The sequence below is a fragment of the Megalops cyprinoides genome, chromosome 2, assembly GCF_013368585.1.
Source record: "Megalops cyprinoides isolate fMegCyp1 chromosome 2, fMegCyp1.pri, whole genome shotgun sequence".
Classification (NCBI taxonomy): domain Eukaryota; kingdom Metazoa; phylum Chordata; class Actinopteri; order Elopiformes; family Megalopidae; genus Megalops; species Megalops cyprinoides.
This window is the reverse complement of record NC_050584.1, coordinates 9,558,173-9,577,947: the sequence shown is the minus strand read 5'-3', so window position 1 is coordinate 9,577,947 and position 19,775 is coordinate 9,558,173. Positions and strand designations below refer to the sequence as shown.

At 39.0% G+C, this 19,775-nt stretch overlaps 1 protein-coding gene across 2 annotated transcripts in view; it reads right to left on the bottom strand.

Annotated features, from left to right (window-relative positions):
* Positions 1-19,775, bottom strand: part of scn5lab (sodium channel, voltage gated, type V-like, alpha b) — a 112,044-nt gene that overhangs the window by 6,812 nt on the left and 85,457 nt on the right. The window contains exons 18-21 of one of the 2 annotated variants that reach the window (XM_036522610.1): positions 13,764-13,881; positions 7,830-7,984; positions 5,442-5,615; positions 271-393 (exon numbers count right to left, since the gene is read on the bottom strand). In XM_036522610.1, coding sequence (XP_036378503.1) covers positions 271-393; positions 5,442-5,615; positions 7,830-7,984; positions 13,764-13,881 — 570 coding nt within the window. Of the gene's footprint in view, positions 1-270; positions 394-5,441; positions 5,616-7,829; positions 7,985-13,763; positions 13,885-19,775 lie in introns of both variants that reach the window. The other variant, XM_036522609.1, reaches the window with a different exon arrangement.

Sequence of the window (19,775 nt, the reverse complement as noted above, 5' to 3'; positions counted from 1 at the left end):
TTTTTTAAGGTTGGAGACAGTTTTTATCAAAATTTATATCTTGTAGCCTTGTGTTATCAGCTTTTCCCAAGTGTTTCAGATTCTGGTAATGCACATGGCATAAATGACTATCACCTGACAACACTGTGATCTTATACATATCCTTTAAAATATCCTTCTTATTGTAATGCAGTTTTGAAAGAGTGAGGAAAAGGAAGGGAGAAATAGGGACACTGGGTGAGAGAAAATTTGAGAGAGGGACAGAGAGGGTGAGAGAGGAGAAACTCTTACCCGCATGCCTTCAAATCTGGACAAGGCTCTTAGCGGCCTGAGTGCTCTGAGGGTCCTAAGTGATTTGATGGCTGCGAAGTCCGAGTACCCAAGTGTGTTAGCTATAAGGCTTATTAAAGACACCTACATGGAGACATAAATTCAAGAACCAAGATTGTTAGGTTGGTTCCACGACTGGCGAGATAAGAAGTCAACACACTTCCTGTTAAGGAGAGAAAACAAAGGGCTCCCTCTAAAGCCACGGGAGGGAGTACGGTCTTCCCCTCCTACTGGCTGTCGAGCAGAGCATCAACAGGTAAACTGATGTAACACCAAAGTGTATCACCATCACCAAGGAACAAGCATGAGGGTATTTTTCTTGGTCATATGAGCACCTTCATACAAAGGCAGACTTTGATTTTCTAGCATTTAAGCATAGGAATAAGAAAAAAATTACTTCTCTATTTTTGACCATGAAAACAATTCAGAAAAATACCCTCATCACGAGAGCCTGGAAAAGATTATTCTTAGATGTGCCCCCTGGACCTGTGGAAGGAAAGAGCAGGTTATGTTGATTAAGAGGAGAAAAAAATGTCGTATAAATCCTAAATGTGTGTGGCTGAGGACCAATGGCAAGACATTGCGGTGAGAGCAGGCCTTACCCTCAAGCCAGCGAACCGGGACACCGCTCGCAGTGGCCGAAGTGCCCTGAGGGTCCTGAGGACTCTCATGGTGGAAATTTGGTCAAAACTGACAGCACTTGCCAAGAGGCCAACCACTGAGATCTGTGTAAATCAAATTACATTTATGCTGTTAAATCCTTTCCTGCTTTATGCCTCAGCAAATGGCATCACACGGGTCAACTAGTTAAGACACCTTTAAGAGTAAAATGTTGACAGAAATGTGTGGCCACATGGTCAACTACAGATATGCAATGATGCCATACTTTGTCAAAGCCAAATGTTCTCTGTTGACTGAACCAGCTGTTGCAACGCAAACTGAAAATGTGCTCTGTAAACATAAATAGTATTGACAGGAGCGGGGAAGCAGGGGAACAAATGGGGATTTCTAACGTGTCTGTAATCCAACTTGTCCTATGTGCTACCTTTTAAGAATGGAAGCCCAATTACAGCCTTCCAACCGACTTGAACTGGGTTTCCTTCAGACAGTTCATCATATTCACTTAGTTGCTCACCTTTAGGCCACTGTCTAATTGAGTTAATTAAGACGCTCATAAATTCCAACTGGCCAATTACATGAATAAATAATTTAAGCAATTAACTATTATACTGTAGGAGCCAATTTCATTATACTTTACATTTATTCATTTAGCAGACACTTTTATCCAAAGCAACTTACATAAGTTACAGTTCTTTACAATGTTATCCATTTATACAGCTGGACAATTACTGAGGCAATTGTGGGTTAAGTACCTTGCCCAAGGGTACAGCCCCAGTGTCCCAGCAGGGACCGAACCGGCAACCATTCAGTTACGAGGCCTGCTCCTTAACCACTATGCTACACTGCTGCACCACTACTTCTAATGGTATCCATGCTGCAAAGTCCATTCTCTTACAATATCAACAGAAAACTGAACTGTTGAAGTTGAATTATGGGTAAGAGGTGGTGTTCTGGCGTTCAGGTAAGTTATGTAAAATTCTTAATTTGAACTGTGGGCAGATGCATATTGACTATTTAAATACTTTAATCATATCTAAATTATAAGATTGAAAACATACAACTCACAGTAGTGCGAATGAATAATGTTTGGATAAAATACAACAAACAAAAAACTCTTACTGCACTCTATGCTCTTTTACGTATTTCATATTTATTACATGGAAGATGTAAACATGATAGGTGGTTTTGTGTTCTGCAAACAAGTAATAAATTGAAAACTTGAGAATGAGGTTTTAATGACAGCAAAATAAGTCTCTCTCTTGACCTATCTAACTGCATGTGAATTAAGAAGTTCTTTGTAAAACAATGGCCCCATCCTGCAAGCCAGTGCAATGTGCTGTGTAACACAGACGGATATGAGCAGGAAATGCATAAAGTGTGATTTTTATTACAGCACTGGGTGCTTGGCAGCAAAGGGCTAGTCATTACTAAAGCTTAGGGGATTCTGTGGTCATCTACCAGTTAGCACAAGCATGTATGGTATTTGTTACCTATGTGAGTTGAAAGATCATGTTGTGAAGGTAACAATTTCTAGAGTAGCTGTTATGTTTAATTCAACATTCCTTCATTGATCAATACTAGTACTGTAAAATAATTCATAATTATTCAAATTGGCCTGATTATCATAACTGTTTGTACCATAAATACAACACTGGTGTAATTTATAATTCAGAGTTATGTAATAATAATGGAATAGCATACTTTCATGCTTATAAATGCATGCAAATTTGGCTGGAGATTAAAAACAAAAAATGTTCATTAGAATAAAAAATGCAGACAAGAATAAAAAACCAACTATGTTTTTTTTTTTAATTCTTGGGATCACACCTCTAAAAGTACCTCTCATTTCCAATCCTACAGAACATCAATCCCTGTGAGACAAAGAAAATTAACTACCAATCCTGACTAAGTGTCCTCGCCATGATTATTGTGTGTTACAACATGGAAAGGCCCATAACTTGCTAAAAGATTTAAAATGATTTAAATGTTTAAATAATCGTGTGTGCTCCTTTTAGAATATTTTAAAATATTCTTTTGGTTTTATTGCTTTAATCAATAACTGAGATCCTAACACAAATCAATTTGCTTCTCTGATTCATCCAAGTATGAAAGATAAAATGGGTGAAACTATTATAATCATTTCAGAACATGACAGGCAGAAGAACTTTAAGAGATACAGTAAAAAAAGCTAGTTATCTTTTTGCCATAGGGATGTGGTACTTAAACACTAAGAGGCCTTTGGGTCTTACACATGCTATTATTAGACACATTCAAACACATCATTGAGAGCTTTCAAAAGTGTCAACAAGAACATCATCATATTGACTCCCTCTTTTCTTGTCCCACAAGTATCTGTTCATGTGTGCAAACACAGCAATGTTCTCAAAAGACATTGTGTGCCAATAAAGGCAAATGAAACAAACATTAACATAGAACCCTAAACTGTACATATAGGAAAAAGCACATTTTGGAAAGGACCTTTTCTGCAGCCTCACTGTATATCTACTTATTTAGTCTCCCTAATCCTTACTAACTTTACTCATATAAAGGTAATGGATTACACTACCACTACTATGACCGCTACAAACACTACAACTACTACTACAATTACTAATGTAATTAATGTCAATAATAATAAAAATTATTCATTTGACTTAATTATGGAATTAGAAGAGTGGATCTTGTCCTATCTCTACACCTATCAAATACCAGTGATACTTTTCTGTCCAGAAGAAAAGGTCCTGTAATTAATTACATAAGAAGCAACATTCTGTCAGTCAGCATTGGGGATGTCAATTGCAACCTGACCACTGTTTCAGATTTATAGAGGCCATACAGTTATCAGTAACATTCAGTCATGTTTGACTAACCTGTGGCTTATCAACTTAGTGAAAGTAATAATATGTAGCATTTTTCATTGAATAACTTTAATTTTCACATGTAGAGTACCCATTTTCATTAGATGAGTCACAATTTTCAATCAGCTTTCTAAAATCTCATGAATTCATGCCAAAGGAGGCATGGTTATTGAAGCACACACGAAAGGACAAACTCCAGAAGACATGGCTGATGCACTTCCTAGACACAGGGGTGCTGCTCTTTACCCTGGCTCTTAGATTTTTTTTGTGCTGAAGCTGAACATTAATTATTTCCTATCAAAACTCGAAAGTTTTCCCCACAGTGTCATGGTATACAGAAATATAAATGCTGCCAACATAAACTTTGTAAACAATGGAAACAGTTTCTTAAAAAAACTGTTGTCACCAAGTCTATGTTTCCCCTGAAGAGATGTAGGGTAAGATGTATCTGTTACTGAAATGTATTAACTTTGTGTACCGTTTGTAAACTTAAACTTGTAAAAGTAATTGATATATTTGCTAGTATGAAATATACAAAAGGCTCCAGATTAGGATATCATCATCTTAGAAAAACAGCAATTACATGAATATGATTTAAAAAAATTACATGTGTTCTTTGTGCTTTTGTATGTCCCTTTTAAGTATCAGTACCATGTGGAGCAGCTTCAGGGCTGTGAATGGATCATAAACTTATTTTCCTTGCACTGATGACATAGTACCAACAATGTGTCTGTGTTGTGTAGATCACAAAACCACCGGTCATTGTACCCACAGATTACCGTATTGGATGTAATTAAAATGTGGTACCACTTTAGACTTAAATTTCATCTGGAAAAAGTACAATCTGATCAATGAAATTCATGGTTGAAACAACAGGTGTCAATGTTGTTAAAACATGCAATTAAATTATGAAATCGTTTACAGAGAAATGTAGAATAAAGGAAACTAATCATCAAACATTTATATAAACTTTATATACATTTGTCAGAAATAATGTCATTTATACCTTTAATAATGGGCTACTTTATAAAACTTCTCACTGTGGATTGAAATGTCAATTAACAGCTATCAATGCCATCAAAATCACTGAATGGTAAGTTCCACTTTCTTCAATACAAACATCCATTTTGATTGCTTCAATTCATTGCAATAAACCCAGCTAAGAAATATTTTTTTAACATCACATTATTCATACCACATGATTGCTATTTTAAATTCAATGCGTTTCTTATTAAGTATTTTCTGCATCCTGAAGTGCTTCTTCCTTCACTGATGACTTTTTGGACTTCAAAAGGAAAGAACAATTAAATGGGTGAGGTCCAGCTCTTCTTGTTGAAGGCTGCTATGGGACTTTAGTGAAACTGACAAATGAAACCCGTCAATTAGCAAACAGATTTGATATTTCGAACTGATGGTGCATTTCCTCAAATTACAAATCAGATGATGTTTGGCTGAAAAGATTGTCTTGCCAAGTTCACCATCCCCTAGTTTACACATTTGTACATCTTGTCCTTAAGCTATGTTAAATGTATGTCAAGGGAAATGAATTTCTTTCATTCTAAATCTGCAGCATCTCTAGTTCAATATATAAATAAGCATTTCCAAAAAAGAATGAATAACATGACGATATATATGAAGAAAATATGTACTTACATCCACAATTAAAAAGTCTAGCCAGCACCAGTAATTGGTGAAATACTTCTTGAAGCCGTAGGCTATCCACTTAAGGACCATTTCCAGAATGAAGATATAGGTGAAAATTTTGTCCGCATATTCCAGCACGACTTTTATCACTTTTCTTTGCTCTATATAAATGTCTTCAAAAGCCTGTGAATAAGGAGACACAGAATACAATTACATATCATTGACTTTTCTCTGCAATGTGGCATGACTGAGTCTCTAGCTGCAAGCATTAGTGATGAAGTAAATTTCAACATGCTTGATTTTTGGTGAACCAACTGAAGACCATCTCTGTTGCCTTCTGTCACTAATTGTCAAACAACCCTGCTCTATGAATTTCCCAAAAGAATTCAATTCAATGTGATCTGAAGCGTGCATAGTGGATGTTCAAGCAATGCATCAAATGTAGTACACAAAACACAAAATTTCATAGTTTGGGTGACTGTAATTTTGTAACGGTTTATCCAAGTATTTACAGATTGAGCACCTCCATTTAAAGCATGGCTACAGTGACACATTTATTGTTGTGTTCAGACCAAATGGAGAACCACTGAGACAATAGTACTGAGGAGATGTGAACCAATGATTAGAGAACTGGATTAATGACCTGTTGCTTGTAAATTCGAATCATGGACAGGGCAGTGATATTGTAGTATTTAGACTAACTTCCAAGATTTGTTGTTATGATAAAGAATTAATTTAAGCTTTACAACTGAAGTCATCATTCATTGTTTGTTTTTGACCTCATTGAAAAGAAAGGACAACTAATTTGTTGTAGATTTTCATAAATTGCATCTTAATTTATTCAGTGATTATCAGTAAGAAACATTTCAATTATTTTAGCATTGTACAATGTATTATTTCATTACTCAGTAAACTATACAACATAAATGCTGTTTTTTTTGTGTCTAGAAACACACATAAAAGGTGTTTTTTAAGAGCCAGGTAATTGTAGATTAAGTTAAAATGACCATATGAGATGGGAAATCCTCCCTTAGATTAAAAGGCATCGGAGGACACACACTTGCAACAAGCATACTGATTCCAGAGCCTTGCCCAGTGAAACGAGCCATCAACCCTGTGCTCCAGCCTAGTGGATTTACACGTCATTTTCCTTGTATTTCTGCTATATGGGCAATGCTTCCTACCCAGTGCCCAAATGGAAAATGCTCACTGCAACATATATCTACTTGGACAGAATAAAATGGATGGGGCACTGGTAGCAGCTGAAGCTCTTGCGTTCACCCTCGGGGTGATCAAATACTAATTAAGATTAGAGTCAAGAAGGGTTGACCAATCATTGACCTGACTCCTCTCAGCTGCGCGCAAATGCACTGCCGCCCGGAAATAAAACCCTGACAGACACTGTGCTGATCTGTTAACCCTTTAAACTGTATTCCTATTACAGTGATTCCTGATTTACTCCGACAGTGGTCAGATTATTATTCTTTTTTCGTAGGATTTTGAAACCCCTTATTAAATGATTAAATGGCAATAAATGTAATTTGTTTGAACTGAACACATAAGTCGCATGTCTCCCACCATGAGTCCTGGGTAATAAAGCAAAAGACACTTGTGTCATTCACTTATATATGTATATGAATCCCTAGAGCAAACACCAATTCTGCTCATATCTTGAAGGTTTTACACTGGCTGGGATATAGGGGCAGTCAAAGGAAACGTCAGAGTCAGCACACCAGAAGTTTTAGCAAGCGGTTAGGAAGGAGCCTGTATTTTTACTTCATCATTCATTCCCAACGCTGGGGTCTGACAGCACATACTGTTGGTGGCAGTTAAATGGTATATCCATACAGACCTGACAGGTCATACTTTTCATACTGACATTAATTATAAAGAGGGATTAGTACAGTACACTCAGTGCCAACAACACCATGTGGAGGGTGTGGGAGGTAAACAGCTGGATACTGACATAGAGCTATTATTGCTTTGAAACTCTAGTTTGTTCATATTTCTATTTGTATTTTGGTCTCAGTACAATGTTTCATATTTTAGCATGGTATTGCACCTACACATTTAACAATTGTGCTCTGTGTTTCATTTGTGTCGTAATAAATCAGATTTCTTCTAGTTATACTCTGTCTCGCTGGATTTCATTGAAACCAATCAGTTTAAGCGGCACAGAATGAGCAAGCAAATTAGTAACAGCGTTACAGATAGGGAATAAAAAAGATTAAAGATTAAAAATAATAAAGATAATTATGAAGAGATCATTCCACAAATGTACACACACAGGCTTAGACTGTGACTGTGGGTTATTTGAGGGATCTTTGAAAAATGACAGACAGCTGGCTCCCTGACGGTCGCGTGTCGGACAGGAAGGATCAGCGCTGGACGGCTCACCAGGGCGGCACTGCTGAGCAGGATCATGAAGATGATGAAGGACTCAAACCAGCTGTGCTCCACAATCTGATAACAGGTCTTGCGGAGGCGCCACCAGATCTGGCCCATTCCCTGCGTAACGTCGACATCGCAGCATTGAAAGTGACGGACACAACCTGCCACAGGGGAAAGGCACGTTAATCTCACCTGATTTTTTCACAACATTTTCAGGCATTCCCCTTTAATCGGCTCAGTGGACTGTTGAGTAAAACAATGAATAATATCACCAGAAGCTGTGGTCACCTAACTTATTGGTTTTGATCTAACACAAAGGGACAACAAATGGCCCACACTTGATACATGAACAATGTCAGGTACCCTGCAACCCAACAGAGAACCCATTCACTCATCACCACATTATTTGCCAAATTGGTAGATTACTACCACTTAAACCTCAGTAGTTCCATTCTGCCTGGGATGTCCTGTTAATGGCATCCAAACTGTCCATGTGATCCTGAACTCAACAGCTCATTTCAGCTGTTTCCCTCCCTGCTATTCCAATGCCCTCCTGCCCTTACCTCCCTCCACTGGCTATCTACTGCAGCACACAGTCAATGAAAAGCTCCAGTTCTGGAATACCACTCTTTTAAAATCTCTACCTGACTATGAAACCTGCTGCCCACATGTGCCACTGCTCCCACACCTATGGCCAGCTGTCTGTCTCCAATGGCCACTGCTGCGCATGGAGGACGTGGTTATTTACATCACTGAGCCCACTGCCCACCCAGGTCTGAACTGTGGGGTCATTGCCCACTGCACTCTGACAGCACTCACACCCCTGACACTGATCGGTTGTGACATTATACACCGAATTCTGCACTCAAGGCTTTGACCTCGACTAACAAAGAGGAAAAAGCCTCTCTAGGTTCTCAAGTTTTACTGGATTGTCACATAATATCCTGACTGTTAAACCAGCAGCATTTAACAAAATTTTCTTAGAGATAATTTGCATTGTTTGTCTAACTTGGCTTTTATATAGAGTAAATATTGACTTCACACACTTGACCTTGACATTGTACAAATCACTACATAAAATTAAAAACAGATAAGACAACTCAGCACCATTACAAATGCAAATGGATTGGCAAAATTCATAAGACTGGAGAGCAGATACACTACATGGCATACACGTTATGAGAACCCTAATCATGTAAATAAATGTGCAGATAAAATGAATCATCACCCTTACCACAGTCCAGGGCAGTCTTGGACAGCATTTCATTATAACAGCAATATTATCAATGATCCATTTGGCTATAATAATTCTATTAAATGATACACATATTTAATTAAAATATATTGCTAATCAATATGCTAATGTAATTCAAATCTCAGAATCTCCACTGTATAGCTGGCTTTACAAGAGGAATTCAAGGTCTTTCTGGATGTGGGCTATAGTGCAATCTTACAATAATCTATGACACTGTAAATACAACTGGAGGTCAAGAGTTCACACACATACAGACACACATATGCCCATTCTTTCAATGGTTCTGTGTGTCTCTCTCTTCAGATGGATTCTAAAGATAATCTCCTATGAAACCCACTGGAGCAGCACTGAGCCAGTGGAACAGACCTCCTGTCCAACACGTTGCCCCGCACATTTCCCCTTGGTCCTGATCCAGTTTCAGCGCTATAAAAACCCATGTCTTGGATAATCGCACAGCCCCAATTGATAAGAGGCACTGGCATTTGCACAACAGAACCGTCAGTATCAATTACTCTTTAAAAGCCTGCCTTCATACCTCCATAACAATGGAGCTTTGCCACAAAATCACATTAGAACTTTCAATGGTCTCATCTCACTGTCTCCATTACTGCCATTTGAAATCCTCCAAATTAACTTATTGCCTGTAAGCCTAATAATGGGATTAGGGTAACACGGTACATGCAACTCAATTTGTAATGACGCTCAAGCTCTTTCTTGAAAGGCACAGACGCTTTAGCACCCTGGCGCCAATGATTTGTGAACAATTAACAGCTGTTAAGGGGAAATCATGGAGGAGCAATGGCTGCGGATATGTATTATGATTGCATCATCAGCATAGCTTGACCACACAGGAAAACCCACTCTGATACTCCTCATTGTGGTACTCCTGCAGTGTTTTTTTATTGTTTTACAGGGTACCAACAACCAGTTTTGGATGAATTATCCATGGATTGTGTTCAGATTATAATTTATCATCTGAGAATAAATCTGCATAATAGAATGCAAATAGATTAAAAAGGAACTGAACATATTTTCATTATTAAAATGCTAATGGTACACTGAATACTGTTTCGTGTCTTAAAAGGCTTATAAGAAGGTTCTCCATTTATCTTGAATTTATAGTTCAAGTAGAGGCTGTTTTTATCTTTCGTTTTATAATTCACTCCACAGAGGTGTGAGGTTCTGATGTTGGGGTATGTTAAAATAACCCATATATACATGCTCTAGAGTCTAGACAGTATGCACGTGGTGACATAAGCTTAATTTCTGCAACACTTATGGCTTGCAACACTCATGACCAAAATGAAGATTGAGTCAAATGTCTGTGATATGAAAATTAAAGAGGCCCACACCTAAATTCTCACTGCACAACTCACTCTAATCACCAGCACTGTTACTTGTTGAACTAAAGGCAATTTGCTCTTACCTCCAAAGGCAATGATTCTGGCTAAATTCTCTGGGAGTCACACCACCGCTGAAACCACTCTGCTACCTGCTACCCTACTGATTTTACTCAGGACTCAAACAAGCTATTACCTTCAACTTTGCTACATCTCCAAAGATCAAGGAGCGAAACTCCACAGGCATGAAAGTAGTTGATCTGAGTACATTTTTGTCTGATCATTCAGAATATGGATTCTACAGCCCCACCAACTTCCTCAAATAAGTTGTGTCCACATTTGCTGTTTGTCTAGCTCAATCCTTTAAACACTGCACCTGACAGAGTGCAATACAACACTTTCCTATACAGTCTGAAAGGCTGTATCCTGCAGATAAGCTCTGGTCAGGTGACAAAAGCCTCAGGTTTATGTGGTGTCCCTTCTTACTGCTGCTGCCTCTGGACAATGTATTTGATGCCCTGGATGCTTGCTGATGACTCTTTCTGTACCTTCACTTATTGAGAAGCTGCATACCAATTTTTTTTTTTTTTTTTTTTAATCTGTGCGAATCATAACCAGCACTTAAGCCAGCGGCTGTACACTTTAACAAATCTTGTTGTTTGCCAACATGAGCTGAAAGTTGGGTTTTGTTGAAATGAAAGGCAGTACCCTAATGCATCATAATGCATTTTGCATTGTGTAGCACGCCATCCCCTCGACATATGTTTGAATTGTTTCTTTCAGTTTTATTTGCCCCTCATCCCTTAAAACGACAATTCAGTACCTAAAGTAAACAGTTCCGACAGATTTAACAGCAGAAAACAATTATCCTCTTACACGGATGTGTCTTGTTTTATAATACTCCATTTCCATATCCTCTATACTTTAAAGTGTGGTTCTTACAACTTCAAAACTAGTGTGTGCGCATGAATGGTTCTAGTACGACATCAATTAAGTTTATGATCTCAGAAAACATACATGTGGGATTCAGATTGTCAGAGGTTTAACACACTTTCAGGTATTGTAGAATATGTTGGGAAAACTGTAATGCAATTTTTTGCAAATGCAAAGCTCTCTCATTTATAATACATATCTCAGGTAGTTGTTGATCAAGAAACAACCTTTTCACAATGAATACTTAAGATGCAAGTAAGAACTGAAGTCACGACTGATGAGCAAATGGCTGAGCAAAGCATTCAAGCTGTACCTCAATTGTTTTATGAGAAATTAAGAACAATTAGACTTCAGATATCTATGAAAAGTATTATTTTGTTAATATCTGCAAATTACGACCTGATTTTAATTTCATAACCATATTGGAGAGACAGTGGGACATCTAAGATGTAAGTTTACAATCCAGCAGTTTCCCTAAGAGCTAAATATATCAAAACAACCATGCCACACCGTTTTGGAAGGGGGTCTGTTTGTGGCTCTTGAAAATACCCAAAAACAATTCATGCATTTGTGAAGACTGGTGAAAAGGCACAATACCATTCCGTATTTTGTGCTATGAAACATGCAACCATGTATGTAAATCCTCCTCAGCAGTTTCTGCTCAGTTAGGGCATGTACTAATTTGAGCATGTGTGTGGGAGGGGGTGTGCTGTCAGCAATGCTAAGACATCACCGCTTTACTTCATAATGTATTTTAACTATGGTGCACAGCTCAACAGCTGTACCACTCACCTCAAGACAGACCTAGTCTGCAGAGATAGAGGGTGCAAGCTATCAATTCTCATTAAAGCAGCACCATCATCCACCAGGAAATCCACACCCATCACAATCAGTGTTAGCTGTTTACAGGGACAAACAACTGTCCTTATTATGGGCTTGAGTCCATCCCATTTTTACATAATGCAAACCGTTCAAACGCCTCTAATCTCCTTATGATTGTAGTCTATCTTGTTCCTATGAATCATGATCAGTTTGGAAAATCTGTATGAATATGTCACAAATGTCATACACACTGTTGTCAAACTGTATCCCTCCAGCCAAAAAATAAATATTTTTTTGGTATCTAGTCCATAGGAGAGCAAGAAAATCCTGTTCTATTGATAAAAAAAGGACCAATTAGAGTGTAGTAGTGTGATAATGCTCCTGTGCTCATGAACCCAATAATGTAGGCCTATCCAGATTCATAAATCACCACAAGTAATGATAAAAAATGGAAACAAACAGTAAGGTGCTATCAAAACACACAGATCAAATTAATGTAAATGTATTTCATGACATTTCAGACCTTATAATCAAGTTGCATTTCTTTTAGGAAAATCCATTCGATTCATTCACATACAGTCAGACAGTCACGGAATAGTCATCTCCAAGGCATACTTTTATTAGGTAAGCATATTAAAGCACTTCAGACCAACTAGGGATTGATTAGTTCTACAAAACGGAAAACTGAGTGTTAGTCATCCCCAACTTAACAGAGATTTTTTTGTTCTCTGTTAACAACACTGTCTTTTCAAATCTGTGTTGCCACAATACATGCATTTGACGCTCCACTACCCCTTAAAATGTCAATTAATGGTGTAGGATTTTATGTTAAATCGTGTCAATTTGGAACAAAGTGGAATGCTGGGAGGAACTGAGGGAGCACACACTTTTCTTTGTATCACATCACTCTCAAGCCAAGATGAGCATAAGGTTACATATTACATAAATGCACACACACACACACACACACACACACACACACAGAGAAAGAGAGAGAGAGAGACAGAGAGAGATGGTGTGTGTGGTGTGTATCTAATTCTGCTAGCTTCCATTATGTGACAATTTCAGTAATACCAGTAATAGTAATGTGATACTGTGATTCAGTAATACCATTGTGATACCATAATGCCAGAAGCCTGGGAAAACATACAGGAAATAAAAGTGGTCTGGAAACAGGGAAAAAAAAACAAAAAAAAAAAAACAGAAAATACAACTTAAAATACAATTTCAAATAATCCTCAAATTAGTGTGTGGGTATGATGTTCATTATTACAGCTGGAGTTGGCAGAATGTGGACATGTGGAGGCTGAGTAAGCATGTGGAGACAGATCACCATGACTGCATGACAGTGGGCCATGCAGTTCTATGTACATTCTTAACTTCGAAGGTATGATGCTGACCCTGTTTCGGGTGTCACAGCCAGACCAATGTATATGCATGGTTTACAGAGTTCCTTGGATTGGCTGATTATTCATATCAGCACTGTTGAGACTGGCTGATAAGTCATATCTGCACTACTGTGACTGGTTCATGATTCGCATGCACACTATTCCCAGAATTCTCTGCCAGCCGCTCATTGCAATCGCTTACCGTCAGGGAAGCAGTTGTCTGGGTCCATGGCCTCTTCAGCCATCTCAGAGTACTCGTCCTCTTCCTCTCCAGGTTTTCTGAGGTCCACTGTGCTGCCTTCTGATAGGCTGATCTCATCCTTCTGTGGGAGGAGAAAAACTCACGTTAGGTTCCACACAGAGCCAGGGGGATTTTTATGAAAATGTTATATACAACACAGTTTCATGCAAGTAAATGCACAGTGGAAATGGCACATTATAAGTAGCAATGAGAGAAAAAGCATGATTACATAAAAGGTTCACCATTATACGGAGGAACATATATTGTGTAATGCCTTGTGCCTTCTGACTGTTCACAAATTGGATGACCACCAGAGCAAAGCAATTCGTCTTCGTGGTTCTCATTCATCAAAATGTCTGTAGAAATGTCTGTCGAAAATATTTTGTTCTTCGCAAAAGTGCGTATGAAATATATACAGTGGATTAGGGAAATGTGTGTAAAAAGCCAATTTTCTTATTACCCTTTTTCCTATGATGAAGCAGTCCCACTGTTTATAAAATAGATGCTTGTGCGTGTTATCTCAGATTAGCATCAACAAACGCCTCAACAATCCCATATAAGGACATTGTGACTTCCAAGTCAAGGGTTTAGCCGATGCTGCCGAAATGGAAAAAAGGAAGATATCCTCTCTGATTCAGGGATAACGCTGACAGATGTGGAGGCAAGAAAAAAAATCTATTTTGTAGTGTGAGCAGTAGAATGTCCACGACATTGGTAAATTGATGGTCAAAAATGACTTTGAAAGGACTCCAACATCTAAATCAATTTCAGATCGAAAAGTTTGTCCTTATCTTGTCAACAAATGAAGTTTGTATCTGACTTATAGAAGGAATATGGGAGTACACTTCACTTTAGAGATATATGCCAGGGATAAAAAAGGTGCTTACTTTTACTCAAAGGCACTTCGTTAGTTCAATGTGAGTCTGAATCTTAGCCCTGTTCTCTGGAGCGATTCGGGCATAGGTTCCACTTGTTGCTGTTCGTCTGACCGCGAACAAATGCCATCTTTCATGGCCATGCTGTGGAGGACACAGCAGGCCAGCGTCATCTTGAACAACATCTGTGCTGTGTAAAAAAGCGTGCCATCTGCTATGTCCAGCTACATCCACCAGCCTTTTACCACGCCGATAGTACGCTCCATCACCGAGAGAGTGCATGTACGTGGTATCATGCAACCTCACAGGGTGTCTGCCAGCAGTGTCATCAGTCAAGGTTTCAGCACGTAACTATACATAATTGAGAACAGCTCTGATGAAGGTCACTTGACTGAAATGTTTGCTAATTTGCACACGGGCACTTCACATGTGTTTGTTTCTTCTGGTGGCATTTATAGTCTCAGATAGTAATGAAGTGCAGTTTTCACTTATAGGTGCAGAATCAAACTGACAGCAGGTAACCTCTGTTACCTACAGTATAGACAGATTTGCAAACATAATTTGGCAAGTCAATTAATTGCGGTATAAATCCGCAGATTAGATTAGTTTAGTAAATTGGTTTAAATTTGGTTTATTTCAATATGAATCGTGTTTTAAATATTTTAACTGCAAATCATTTAGTTCACTTACAAATCTGATACTTGTGCACTTTTATCAGTATGACAAAAAATGCCATCTTGCTTATGTGGCACAAGCGGTCTGGAGCAGACGTGAAATTCATACATAGGAATAAATTCCAGGTACAACAAAATTGATGAAACCTGAAAAGTTGGTTATTTTGATCATACACACACTGTATGCACAAAAATGTGTGTATTGTATAATAGTGAAATTGTCTCCTTGATCGTCTCTATTCAAAAGAGAAGCATAGAGACGTATCCACCATTCCAATAAAATGTTTTTTTTAGTGGGGATTTCCATCCTATGGATCAGACTGTTGCAACTTAAAGGAAGCACACAGCACACACTTTTTGTTTGGATGTTGCATGTTTTTTTATCACTCTTCTTTAAAGCCCCAGTAAAGAACAATGGAAAAATATTTTTTTATTGTTGTGACTTGCAAAAAAAAATATGCATGCAATAAGAATAAATATTTTAATATTCAAAGAAAAATCTGATCCCACATTATATTACTTATATTTTACCCTTAAATCATGGATTTTCACTTAAATAATGAGTCTTCGTAAAGTAAGGAAATGCGTTTGAGAAAACTATGAATCAAATTAAAAATCTGAAATACTGAAATACTGGTGCATTATCATCATTATCATTTTAAGATGGAAGAATATATTGATTCATGTAAAGATTGCCCTCAACAATCAAATCAGAACCTGAAATGACTATTTAGCATTGAAAAGTACACATTATTCAAATGATAAATAAAATGCAATACTATTATGAAATAAAGCTCACATGTATTGTCCTACATCATACATAACCTTATGCTTCTCATCACGCAATTACCATGTGTTACAATATAATTTAATCCTTTGTATTTCAAGAAGAAATCTGCTGATATGTTTCAATCTGAGCAGAAGGTCAAAATGAATGAAGCAATCCAAAAATATGGGAGGAGATTACACCAGTGACAAAGGATATAGCAAAGAGGGCCTAATTTCCTAGAATTCCCAATATGTTTGTCACACAGAGTGTCAAACGTGTATGTTTAGTGGAGTCACAAAAGGGCACATTTAAAACCATTAAACATACAGAAAAAGTCTTGCCACCGTCCAAATCCCACTGTCCTTGGCTATTGCTTTAAATGCTGAATGATATGACCATCCCCACGCTAAATTCCTCTTGCCTAGATACGCTATACATTGCTGATGTCAGTTTGAGCCACCAGCTTCAATAATATGACAAAGCCAAAAGCCTCACAACACTGTCAAGAAGTGACAAAAGCAAAACAGATTCATAACTGAAACTGGGGATGGACCAAGAAGTAATAAAGTTTGCTGGTGTGTCTATTATTCTGCAACGTTGTATTAACTGTGAAAATCTGTCACTTAAAACAAATGTGAAAGCTATTGTCATGACATCGTCATACTTCAGAGGAGTCAAGAAACAAATATGGCTTATGTGTAATTACAGCGTGCGGTGACTCATTTGAGGGCCGGTATCCTAAAGAGGACACAGATCAAGCACCAATCAAGACGACAAAGAGTGCAAATCATCTCCCTCATCTGGCTGGCACTCTACCCTGCACCTGAGAGAATCTGCAGATGCTCTGTCACCACGATAATGAACCCGGGGAGGCGTGACGATCACAGTGAGCCTTCACACAGGGGCTGATAACACAGGGAGACCATCACAATGAGGGGGAGACGGAGAAGACTAACGCATCATCACATTTTGGGATCATTTATTTTTTTGTGTTCTTTTCAAAGATTCAAACCTTGCTGAGCAGGACAGCAAATAACAGAACAGAACTTCACAGACTGAAACTTGCTGAATTTATTGCATGCTTTCGTAAAGCCACAAAAGAATGATCAATGTCAGCACAACAAAAGCTGCTCCAACCACAACGTCCACACTGCATAGGATTTACTGAACTCAGCATGAAAAAAAAAATGCACACTGACAAATAAATGATTATAGTGTATGTGACTCAAGCCAGTCTGAGCCCTGGATACGAGGCATGACACAGCCTCTCTTTTGCTTTTGATGGGGCAGGTCTTTGCATAGAAGGCTTGACTTGTGTACAGCTTACCTTCTAATGTTTCCCCTGCTGCTTAATCTTGCCAAGAGACTATGGTCTGATCTGGGAACAGGCAATATATGGGCATCCGTTGAATGGCCAGAATGTTCCCTTTAAAACCAGTGGCAGCAGACTCTAAGGAGAGCACCAGACAAAACCTGTCTCCAAAAATCCCCCTCCTCAAAAACTGGTGATAGACACCTTTCTCACACCTGTGCTTTGCTCCACAAAATGCATGGTTATATGGATGTCTATTCCAATAAAGTGCACTGCCCCCAGCCTGCCCCAACAAGTAAAGAATTCGCAACCACAGACCCTTTGTCCTCTCAGTTCATATAAGGAAGGCAAATGAAAAGAAAGCCAGAATTTATCTATAGCAAATGAAATGCGAACTCCATCGGTCAAGGGCTTTACTGTTCAATCTTTCCTGTTACAGAACACTGAGGTCACAATGTGTGTGTGTGTGTGTGTGTGTGTGTGTGTGTGTGTGGGGGGAGAGGGGCACCCAGCACATTCTAACGGTCAAGGACAGTGGTCTTCACCGCACAGCTGAGGGAACTCCTGCTTAATACCAAACCTTTCCGCACTCCAATCCCCCTGCACTGGATGGATTCCCTCCGACAGGAAGCCTGAGACCTCACCCACGAACACACAGACACATTTCGCTCTCTGTGTTGTCACTGCACATTTATTGCGGTTCCACTCCCACATTCTCACGCCTGTGGGTATTCAATTTCAATGGCTGCTCCTAAAAAAAGCACCCCAGATCAAACTCATTATCCTTTACTCATGAGCCACAGCGATATATACTGATAGCGATGGGGGAATGTGTCCGTGAGCAGAGCATTCTGTCCGTGCTTAAAGGCCGGTGCCTTTGATTGGCAGGAATCTGATGCCACGCAAGTGTCTGTGCCACCCTGTTGTATGCTCTGTCTCCCTTCAGGTTTGGAGCACATCCTCAGCACCAGGGCTCCAAGCTGGCGAGGTTGGCATGCCTGGCATCCCGGAGGGCAGTGGGCACCCGCGAACGCATGAGGCCCGGTAGTGTTGCACATACCGGGGGCATTTACCACCACAAACACACTATAAATAGCCCCCTCAGGGAAGGGGGTACAAAGCAGCATTCATCCTCCATCACAACACCATGAAATAGGACCCACATATATTGTTGGCAATGCCAGCTGTACCCTGGCACTCCTCCATCTAGGCTTAGGGAAGGGTTTCACATGGCTGGGGTATGGGGTGGGTGAGGGGGAGGACCTTTGTTGACTTTGTTAGTAGAAGTTGGAAAGAGATGAGATTACAGGAAAGCTCTAAAAATAAATTACAATGCTAAAATCTACTTCTAGACTGACTACCACAACAATATGCTTACCAATATAGAATTTACAATATAATGTGCTTGGCAGAGGTCCTTTCACTGGGTTTTGCAGAAGTACAGTGAATGTCTGATGTCTACAGTTCACATCTAGTCTTTCAGAGGTTTAGAAATAGGCATTGTTTTGATATCACCAATATTATATACACATACGTGATATATAGCCTGCAATTAATGAGAATGTAAGGAATATGGGTGGAGAGATAAGAGAGAATCCATGAATGTTTTCAAAAAAGAAAGTAGGGATTTTGGACATTGACTAAATGTGTTCTGGCAATAATATAATTTATTGAGTATTTATTGCTGATCATGATTCACACAAGCAATTTTACACCTTATAACCTCATTAAAAGGAGATGACTGGCCATAGGTCATGAGGTGATTCAGCCTTTTGAAAGACAGACACAGAAACATGCAAAGCCTGCAAGCATTGTGTCCTGCATAACAAGAAAACAATCCCATCCTGACATTGAGATGTTGGAGTCTGGACTAAGTCAGCATTCGACAGCTAAAATCAAGCTAATGCACTTCTGCCTACCATAGTTGGTCATGTCAAAACCATTTATAGGAGTAAGTCAATACAGAAGACACCTAAGACAGACAGAGTGCATTATGGAGTAACATGACCTCATTAAATGTAAAGGATGTTTGTGGTTAAGGAATGTGGTCCTAGATCAGCACTTATGGGCAACTGCCTGGAGCAAAGAGGCTGTGAACTGTCTACTCAGCACAGCATGCTGCTCACCTGCGGCTCTGTTAAACGGCTACTTCCATGGGTCTCATACCATTCCTCTGGCGCTCGCCAGTCTAATGCCATTTCGATTTGATTTTCTTTTCAAGTCTCATAATGGAACCATATTTATCACCACTGACTGGGATTAGGGCGGGAGAGAATCTTACAGGTTTCACTCCAATCCAATAACGGCACTATGTAATCCCGCACTGGGGATCTTGGGGGGGGG